The following is a 10,534-nucleotide window of genomic DNA, read 5'->3' as shown; positions in this document are numbered from 1 at the left end:
ATGGGTGATAGCCTGAAAGAGTAGGCTTTTGTTTCACTTGTTGTGAAAATAGCTCTTTCAGCGGCAGGTGAAAGAAAAGCTGGAAAAAGGATCTGCTCTCGCAGGCTTGATGGGTGCCTAAATTTTGGCAAAGGCACCTAACATTCAAAGGGAGAGATTCTGCAGAATTGGCTTCTTTTGCCAGGAAGTCTGACAAGACCATTCCATTGGTCGCCAGTATTTGTTGGCAAATCAAACCAGTTTTTTGGTGGACGGGGATCTCCCTTGGGCCGCCGTTTACTAACTCAAGGCAAACATCTTGAGAAAGGCTGCTTTTACCAGGGCATGAATATGCTTCCACGGTTTAGGATCCCAAACCTTGTTCCTGGTTCTGTTGCTAACTGGAACAAACACTTATAAACTTAATTAAAAGAAGGAGAAGGTGATGAAAAGAAGGAACACCTGCAGAAATGAAGGTAGGGATTCATTACGCTACTTTTAATAGTCTTTATTTTATTTGTCTAGCCAGAAGCCTGGTTAATATTCAAATGTCTTGAAATTGTTCTACACCATGGAAAATATTTTATTTTTTAGTTAAATACCATACCAAAGTTCATTCAAGAAAATAAATAATTATTGTTATGAGAGACATGACCGTACAGTGTAGTGTCTCTTCGTATAAAAGATATTCTCTAAAAAAACAAGAAACTTAGTGAGTGGAAATTTGATCCCCTTTCCATGTTATGTCAATTTATGTTAGTAAGATATCGATTGTCAGCTTTTTTGCAGGAGGTTTCTGGAAATTATTAATCGCATCACTTCGTTGGTTCCTGCAAAAAAGATGAGATAAAGCAAATTATCATTCTGGAAATTATACGTCTACAGTAAAGTTCCCATCAGTAATGGTTATTTAATAATGTGTTTGTACTTTAAATCACTGTCAGGTTTTTACCAAGTTCTCCGGAGTTCAAAACTCAATTCAATCAATGCATATTGTGATACACACATTTAGATTCTAGTGTGTGACTTGGCAAAGGATTGATTTTGATGAATTAGCTTACGACTATTGCTAGAAACAAACAAAAAAAAAACATTCTTGCTTTGCTTCTGTTCAGTTCATTGTTAGGACTAAAGTCATCCCTTATTTGTCAAATTCAAGTAATCATTATGCACTTATCATTGGCTTTCCCGGGGGTTGACCCCCGGGAAACCCCCGGGAACATGCGGGGAATTGTACATTTTTGACAATATTTTGGACCCGCCAGGTGGGGACATTGTTTAGTTTTGGAAACGAACGCTTCAGACCCCAGGGATGCACCCCCGGGATTTGTTCATTATTGGTCAGCGGTACATGGCATGTTAAAATGGCATTTTAACACTGTGTGTCCGTTGTGTTGATAAAAGCCTTTTCAGTTTTGCTTTTACAAGTATGTCTTTGCGATTTTCCTTTTGTATAAGAGATTCTTCCCTAGATCAAAATGTGATGCGACTGCTCTGCTTGATGGTGTTTGTCTTGATCATGAGGGGGAATTCTCAAATATACTGAATGGAGGGTTTCTTACTGATCATTCTGAGCGATAAGGATTAGTTTTTGATATTCCATTGTGTATGCTAGCTCTGTGGCATTTGTTAAGGCTTATCAGCTTGGATTGACTGCAAGATTTCAGGTAGCACTAAATAAATGTTATCTGTGAAGATACAGGATCCGTGGATTTCTTAACTCGTGAATTTATGCTTATGCTATTGTATCTCGCTGTGGGAAGATTGCTAGCCTCCCACGCAGACGTCCTTAGGGGTTCGTCACGGGTTTTCTTCCCCACGAACGGAAGGAAACGCGTGGGGAAGGAAATGCGTGACGAACCCCTAAGGACGTCTGCGTGGGAGGCTAGAAGATTGCTAGAAGTTTGTTATCATGGATATGAGTGTCTAACAGATCCTCGTCTTTACAAAGCTCACTTTCGGGAGCTATAGTGCTATAGCTTGCTGCGCTGTCTTTTAGTTCTCTGAGTTGCTTTTAATCTGAAAAACAGCTATTGTGTTCTTAGAGCTGACACGTACCTCCATTATTTTGTGGCTTAGCTTGCATCAGCAGCAGATATTTAAAGCTAAGACAGGCAACTGTCTTGTGAGTCTCTAGGATGCTAGCGAAAAATGAAGGTATCCTGGCTCCTAAGCCCCTGGGGAGGGGTATTTGGCGTGACTTTTATGCCCTATTCCCCGGGGATTTAGAAGGTTTTTGTTTGATCGTTAAAACAAATCCCCGGGGGTCAACCCCCGGGAAAGCCAATGATAAGTGCATTATGGTTAAAACATAATCAGTCTGAATGTCATTTGGAGAAATTTGGATTATCAGGTGAATATGTCACTTCCACCATTTCCTTCAGCAAGCCTCTTCAATTATTTCCCATTACCTTCTAGAATTTGATGTACTCTACAGTCCCTCATGTATTGTTGCACTGCATAATCCTTAAGATATCCATATCCTCCATGAATCTGGAGAGCATCATTACATATCTGAAGATACAAACAAAGGGTTAGAAATTTTTAGCCTGGGTCTTAAGCATTTAAATTTTCTTGTCTTACAGGTAAAGGCAAGGTTAGTCATACAAGAGTTAACACTTATTATGAAATGGTAGGAGCTTTCCAATGGCAGCTATCATAAAGTTTATGGGAGCATCGTTTTCCAAGCATTTGCTTCACAGATTTGCTTTTTTAAATCTTCAACATACAGTATTTTCCAGATATGCATGCGTGTACTGGAAACTACGCCCCTAACTAATATATTATTATATTGTATTTAACAGACCTGAAAACATTGATCTGTAGCAGACAGTTTAGCCATAGAACACAGTGTGGATGCTTCAGGTGACTTGGAGTCCAAAGCAGTGGCAGCTTGTCGTACAATCAACCGTGATGTTACAAGAGCAGTTGCCATCTCTGCTAATTTGAACTGAATGTGCTGAAACATTTGCAATGATCTGGAGGTTAGTGAATCAGTTTTTGATCTGAAGGGCATTGGTTTGGCCATGGTCACTGAATTGTGCTACTCTTTCCTTGGACAAGGAACTTAACTCCACTTTATCTTTCTTCACCCAGGTGTAAATATGGGCACCAGATAAGAATTTTGTTGAAAAGGAAAACTTTGCGATGTACTGTAGCCTGCAAATGCAGATGTATTTCCGGCCGTAAGCGACAGCCAGAAATACATCTGCATTTGCGGGCTAGATGTACTGCCCAGGGTTAATCCTGAAATGGACTAGCGTCCAATCCAGGAAAACAAATATCCCTACAGCTGTAGTTGCTTCATGCTACAGACACCATGTAAACTTGCCTTGGGCCCATACATGAGATTTTACCTTAGGCCCAGTACAGATAGCTGGTGAGCAAACTATCTATTTGGTGTCACGCAAGACTCATTTGAGGTGTGAGCAGAGAGCAAGGCAAGCCATAAGAGGATTGGGTTGGGGGCATTCACCTCCCAAATCCTTTGCCGACTTTTGCGTTGCTCCCACGTGTGCCCCAAATAAATATTGTATGAGACCCATGTTAGAGAGGTTGCTTGCAGGCTACAGTACAAATTAATAAATACTTCACATGAGCTCATGTGAAGTTCAGTGTCTCAGCCAAGGTAGAACCCCAGCTGTTATTCCTAGCTGAGCTAGGCAGGGAGAGTGTAGCTGTGCTGATTCAGATTGGAATTACATGTAGATCAGCTAGATTCCAAATTGATTCTGACTCTGTACGTCATTATTTGCCAACTTTATTCATTGAATTTGAAAAAGGGAAAAACTGAGATGATGCTGTTTGGTACCAGTAAACGGTTGAGTCTGTTTCATGACCGTCAAGTCAACCTCTCGGTCAATGGTTCTTCCATCAACACCACTACATGCTATAAGTACCTTGGCGTGCATCTGGACCCGACACTTAATTTCGAAACGCATTTTCACAAAATTTACAAGAAGGCAGCAGGAAGAGTGAACCTTTTACGGCGCATCCGCTCTAACATTGATACTTTTAGTGCCCAACGAATTTACCAGTCGATGATTATGCCAATATTTACGTATTGCGGCTATAATAGTCTTGGTTGGTTGGAATCCCGTAAAGTCCACTGTAAACGCATGATCCGCTCCATTGAGAAACGAAGTCTCGAAATCATTTCCCCGAAATGCAGTCCGCAGAACTGTGATCTTCGGTTTTTAACAATTGACAACTTTTTACAAAAGAAAGCATACTGTCTGGTATTTGACTGCCTTAATGGAACTGTATGCTCTCCTTTTAAGAATTATTTTCAACGAGTGAATCATAACGCTTTAAATACTAGAAACAATGGGAAAGCAGCAAAACTGCCCAAGGTCAAACTAGATTTTGCACGCCATAGTTTTTATTTTTTAGGTGCCTCGACATTTAATTCTTTACCTTTAAGTCTGAGAAGCATTAATTCTAGATTTTTATTCAGGAAAGCCTTGGACGATTTTTATCTGTAAATTTTTACTGTAGTTCTAAATTAGTGCATGTTTTGCTTTTACATATCAGTTCATAATTATTCTTATTTGTAAGTTTTTAATTTTTAGTCATCAGGACCCCGTTGATAACAGTATTCTATACTGAAGGGTTATCCTGGATAAATATTCGATTATTATTATTATTATTATTATTATTATTGATTTCATTGGTTCATGTAGAAGTTAAGCATATGAACCAAGATGGACCTTATATGACATAAAGTATAATTTATATCACATAAAACTTCACACACAGAGAAAACTGATCAATCTTCTGATACCTGGTTGTCTGCAAGGGGTCGACCAAACTGTTTCCGCACCTTAGCATGTTCAATTGCTTGTTCAATGGATGATTGAGCAGCTCCCAATGAGCATGATGCTAAAAAAATTGATTGGAGAAAACAATTATGGCTGAAAATTATTAAACATCAGGATCAAAAGGTTGGACTTATAGCCCAAACTGTTTGATTCCCAAATTTCTTTTTGCAATTAAAATGCTTGTTCTGTGAATTGCCTATTACACAGATCTATACTTAAAAAGAATCACAAATCAAGAAATCCTTTTAAAAATACGTACAAAACTTTTCATATAATTTGAATGATTACTAATGCTCACCAATATTGATACGTCCACCATTCAATCCATGCATTGCTATACTGAAACCCTAAACATTAAAAAGAGGAAATTACTTAATGCAGGCTACATGTGGGTTGACACTGCTCTGTTATAAACGAGCATTCAAATTTGATAGTCAGAGTCATCATAAGTAAGATTTCATGCTACATACATCATAAGACTAACAAAGGTTTCTTCAACGAAAGATCTCCAAAAGGTACCAACAAGAGATTAAACTTGTTTTTTTGCATTCCGAAGCAAGAATTAGCAAAAAAATAAAATAAAAAATAAATAAAAATAAATACAGAACAATGTTTTCCGAATGAACTGAAGGCCATAGCAAATCTGAGGAAAACAAACAAATGACCTGAAATGCACTATACAATGGTTATATATGCCCCTAGCCCTTCAATTTTCATAAAGCTCATCGATGGGAATAAGCTTGTAAAAGATTCATAATACAACTTGTTTGCCTGAGAAAAGATCTTACACATGGATTCTACAAAGATGATTGTTTACAAGTCACAGTGATTAATTGAAGAGAGACTCAACAGATGTTGCTTATTCTTGGCAAGGAGGCAGCTGAGCTGGCATAGATAACAATAATATATTATTAATAATAATTATTATCAATGATGTACCTGTCCTTCATCTCCAACTCTGTTAGAAACAGGTACTTTACAATCTTCAAATATCACCGCTCTTGTTGGCTGGGAATTCCATCCAACCTAATCCAACACAACACGTACAATCAGACTTCAGTTGATGGATGCACAAAATATCACAAGGGCAATATTAGTTAGTTTACAGAAGATTTTAAATTTTTAAAAAAAATAAATGTAAGTAAGATGATTTGCATCAATTCAGCACATCACATGCTCTAACAATACCTTTCTCTCTTTCTTGCCAAAACTCAATCCTGGTGTTCCATTCTCAACAACAAGTGTTGAAATTCCTTTAGGACCTACAACCAAATTCATGACTTGAACTGACAGAATTCTGAATTCTTGCTTACCTTTTTAACAGTATTTGGCAAGTGTTGTACACTGTATGACTGTTTTGAGTAATTCAGACATTTCTCTGGTAAACGGGGCTCACAAGTTGATTGTGATTTTGGACAAAGTAAGGAATATTAGCTCAAGTTGCATACATGTAAGTGCCCCCGGAATGTGGAATTTTGAGTTTTTTCAGGGACGTAGCCACTATTTGAGAAAGTTGCTGGTCCAATGTCATTGGAAGGTCTTTTACACCTTGTCATACTTTGCGATTTTGTATTAAAGGCCAATGTTTTTATCTGTGTTTAAAAAATGCTGATGATGGCAATGATGATGGTTGGGGGAGGGGAGGGGAGGGTGAGGAGGTCTGTACAGGGCATGCTTCCTTGGGAGTTTTCTGTTTTCAACTGGCACTTAACAGACTGTGCATTTTAGTAGATTTTGATCCCAAACCTGCAGTAGTTGTTAACCACTTGTATTTGTATAACGAAACAAGTGAACACGCAGGTTATGGCCATGTTATTGGTTGTAAAGACATCAAAATAGCTCGCTCATCTGTTAAACTGACTTCTGAGACAAATCCACTACCGCTGTCCCAATCAGACAATTGCGGGCGTGCCCAAATGTGAAGCCAACACATCCCTCTTTATTACATACAAGTTTTCTTTGAGCTGTATATATTAAATTATTACAGTTAACTTCCTTCAGTTGGCAAAACATTTATTTGATGATACCTTGTTCTCCAGTTCTGACCATGACTATATACACATCAGTATCACCTCCTCCACTGATGAAGGCCTGATAAGAAAGAAGACAACATTGCAAGTTTTGATTACATTATTTTGTGTTCACTTGTTACCTGAAACAATGGCACCATTACACATCACATGAATTTAAAATCAGGCCAAGTTTAATAACCTTTGAGCCATTCAGAATGTAATAATCTCCATCCTTTTTAGCAGATGTTGATAATGAAGCAGCATCACTTCCACTACCTGTCACAGAAAAGACAATCATGTTTGGTGTTCTTTTTCCAAGTTCTCTACAATATTGTCATTTCACATTGTTGTTTTGCAGCACTTGGATGGTAAAGAAATGTATTAAACCCATTCCCATTGTTTTGTGGTGTTCTCATTGCTGTTGCTGTCATCATTAAGTTATCTATAACTACTAGCACTTTTCATGGTACTGGAGTTGTCTGTATAATTATTAGTAAAAACCATTATAATAATTATATTACACTCAATCAATTTTAATTTGTATATTAACTCAGAAACCAGCTTGGCACCACACAATGTTAGCTATGAGCTTATGTGTCAATCGATTTTGAGGAATTGGCCGGCTAGTATTTTGTATCAAAGCTATGTACAAGACTTTTCTGTGGCGGGAATGATAGTTGTTATATTATATTCAGGTCTGTCATTAATTAGTTTTCAACCGCTTCACACCCATAACAGTGTTGCTTACAATGACCCTACAACCATCTTGATCACCCACATAACATCAAGGTTCTTTCAAGGTTATTCAGCCGTAGCAGGTGTTACGGATTACGGCCCTTAATGACAGCTCTATATTATTATGTTTAAAAAGTTCTACAACAGCCTTAAAACTCTCTTAGGAAAACACTTACCAGGTTCTGTTAAGCAATAAGATGCAAATTTCTAAAAAAAGAAACACAAACAAATGTAATGGCACAGTTTCCACTTTCTATTACATTCACATCAATCAATAACATCTACAAATTCAAATCTTTTAAGGACGGTGCCCACTAATACTAATACTGAAGTGTTTTTGCACAGTTTATGACTATGCAGGAAGAGCAGATCTTAGCAAGAGCCATCAGAATCCAAAAAGAAAATTGAGAGTAACCAGGCATTTTTCAGAGATAATTAAGCAACACTTATTCTAAAAATGCATGGTTACCCCCCCCCCCCCCCCCTCCCATTTTCGTTTTGGATACAGCTGCAGTGCAAGAATCGTATTTGAAGAAAAAGTAGATTCTCATTACTGCAAAAATGAGTTTTTTTCTAATAAAAAAGAGTGCAAGACATTATCATATAATTTACACAGCAATATGAAAATAGAAAGTAGGCCAATAACCATCTGATGTTTTGTAGGTGAGTTTTATTTGCATTTCTCTAGAATTAAGAACCTATTTTAAGAACCTAAGTAGCTTAAAATTGTGTTAACTACCATTCAGGATTTATATAAGAACCTGTTTAGGCTACTTCCCAAAAATGTAAGTTATTAGTTGCAGGTTTTTACTGTACCAAAAGCACTTGCTAATAGTTCTGCTTTCTCCACGTAGTTTTAAGCCGCACAAAAATATCCCTGTATTAGCAGGCACCACCCATAGGAGGCCAGTGAGTATCTCAAGATGTGCAGAGCATATGTGCAGTAATAAAAGTAGGCACCGTCCTTAAACAACTTAATACCTCCATTGATGCTAATTCAGGGATAAATCTTTCTTTAAGTTCTTCAGAACCAAACTCATCAATCATCCAAGCAGCCATACTAAAAATATTAAAAACAACAAAAATTATCAGCACAAATATTTAAAATGACAACCATGTCGTCCATAAAACAAAAACTAGAAAAAGTACTCCCCTTATAAAATTTCAAATTAAATCATGCACCAGCATAGGAAAATATCGATGAAAAGCTAAATGATCTTTATTTTACTAGAAAAGAAAAATGGTATGCTTTTAATAATAATTATTAAAAGCATACCATTTTTCTTTTCTAGTAAAATAAAGATTTTATTTTTATTATTAACTTCCATGAGAGATGTCCACCCTATAAAGAGTTAAATATTATTTGACAATAGAAACCTGTGATTTCAGAAATAGAAACTTAAGTAAGTTAAGGAAAGTTACAAGTTAAAATTATAAAAAATTAATTACTATTGCACATTTACAGTCCAGGAAAACTGTTTTAGTTTGATTCATGCAAAGTGAACAGTAAAACCAAGAAAAAATATGTAAGTAGTTGATTGCCTGCCATACAGAGAGACTGTAAAGTTTATGGACCTTATGCAAAAATGGCTGACATTTTAATATTCTTTTGTCTGCATTCAAATTAGCCTCACTAGCCTTGTTCAAGGTGAAAGTTTCTTTTGATTTTTGAACTCAGGAATGAGGTTAGTAAGGCTAATTTGAATGCAAACAAAAGAATACTAAAATGTCAGCTATCTTTGCACTCGGTCTATGTATCGTGTGAAACAGTTTTGTCCTTTCCATTAGGTGCTCAGTAACTTGCAGTGCTGTTACAATCTTATATGCAAAGGTGAAACAGATCATGATTATAATTTGACAATATATATAGCCAGTGGATCTTACTTGTGAATGCTGAGATATGCTGTTGTGCTTACACATCCAGAAGACAGAGCTTCAAAAATCACTGATGCATCTAGTCTGGACAATCCACTACCACCATGATCTTCTTTAGTATAGATTGCTGAAAGACAAGCCACTAGAATGAGTCAAGTGTAAACTGTGAGCAGGCTCAGGTACTGTTAGTGTTATTTTTATGGAAACGTGAGCTATCTCGCATGCTAAATAATGTGTACATGTACTATAAATCCATGCAGGGGAACCAGTCTTTATTAAGATCACCAATGGGGGGCCAGTGTGATCATGACACCTAAGTTTATTTGTGGCTGGACCACAGGTGGCATACACATTTTGAACTGTACCTGGCTTTTTTGGCATGAGACAACCAGGAATGTCATTATCCCCTCCACCCTCTGGATGTGGGTGAAATAGTAACCTGCCCTACCTACCTCCAAATCCCAGGCCTGCTAATTTCTTTAACACATCCACAGGAAATATCTCCTGAAAAAATACACAATAAGTCAAGTTATTATAAGCACTTTACTCAACTTCAAAACCTAAATACAATAACTGGAAAAGACACTGTTACTCATTTTAAAATTAAGCAATACAGTGATTTAAGTTTTACAGTGGTGTGAATTTATTTAATGAATATGTTATTATTTAGCAATTTATAGCACATTCTTTTCCTGGGGAAAGAGAGGCAAAAAGGCCAATAATTATACATTACATAACCAGATGGCAGTTGCCCCAATCTAGTAAACTATCTGTAAACCAATCTGTCACACCAATGTTATCTCATGGTTTGAGCCGAAATTTACTGGAATCAGAGCATGTCACTATTTATAGTTGGCTGCGGTGTACATAAAACATGAAGAAAGTCTGCCAATTTAAAAAAAAAATGCACTTGGGAAAAAAGAACATGTGCCCATGGATGGGCACATGATTGTGTGATTCTTGAGAAAAACAATCAGACAAGTATTGTGTTATTTTTGTGATATATATCTAATTAATTAGTGGTCCATACTTCTGTGGGATGAAAGACTTCACGCTACAAACCTCTTGATCCCATTTTTGCATCTCAGGTGCAAGTTCATTTTTCGCAAAATC

At 37.0% G+C, this 10,534-nt stretch overlaps 1 protein-coding gene across 1 annotated transcript in view; it reads right to left on the bottom strand.

Annotated features, from left to right (window-relative positions):
* Nucleotides 1-471: 471 nt before the first annotated feature.
* LOC146470344 (isobutyryl-CoA dehydrogenase, mitochondrial-like) overlaps nucleotides 472-10,534 on the bottom strand; it is an 11,388-nt gene continuing 1,325 nt past the window's right edge. Inside the window, exons 2-15 of the mRNA XM_085122450.1 lie at nucleotides 10,484-10,534; nucleotides 9,874-9,925; nucleotides 9,431-9,548; nucleotides 8,528-8,606; nucleotides 7,723-7,753; nucleotides 7,011-7,087; nucleotides 6,827-6,890; nucleotides 5,988-6,061; nucleotides 5,739-5,825; nucleotides 5,098-5,146; nucleotides 4,763-4,860; nucleotides 2,786-2,938; nucleotides 2,391-2,493; nucleotides 472-809 (exon numbers count right to left, since the gene is read on the bottom strand). The exon at nucleotides 10,484-10,534 is cut by the window's right edge and continues 50 nt beyond it. Of these exons, the coding sequence (XP_084978576.1) occupies nucleotides 754-809; nucleotides 2,391-2,493; nucleotides 2,786-2,938; nucleotides 4,763-4,860; nucleotides 5,098-5,146; nucleotides 5,739-5,825; nucleotides 5,988-6,061; nucleotides 6,827-6,890; nucleotides 7,011-7,087; nucleotides 7,723-7,753; nucleotides 8,528-8,606; nucleotides 9,431-9,548; nucleotides 9,874-9,925; nucleotides 10,484-10,534 (1,092 nt within the window). The 3' untranslated portion in view covers nucleotides 472-753. The remainder of the gene's footprint in view (nucleotides 810-2,390; nucleotides 2,494-2,785; nucleotides 2,939-4,762; nucleotides 4,861-5,097; nucleotides 5,147-5,738; nucleotides 5,826-5,987; nucleotides 6,062-6,826; nucleotides 6,891-7,010; nucleotides 7,088-7,722; nucleotides 7,754-8,527; nucleotides 8,607-9,430; nucleotides 9,549-9,873; nucleotides 9,926-10,483) is intronic.

The sequence above is a fragment of the Pavona decussata genome, unplaced genomic scaffold (genome assembly GCF_977016875.1).
Source record: "Pavona decussata unplaced genomic scaffold, jaPavDecu1.1 SCAFFOLD_114, whole genome shotgun sequence".
Taxonomy (NCBI): Eukaryota; Metazoa; Cnidaria; class Anthozoa; order Scleractinia; family Agariciidae; genus Pavona; species Pavona decussata.
This window is presented reverse-complemented; position numbering and strand designations above follow the sequence as displayed.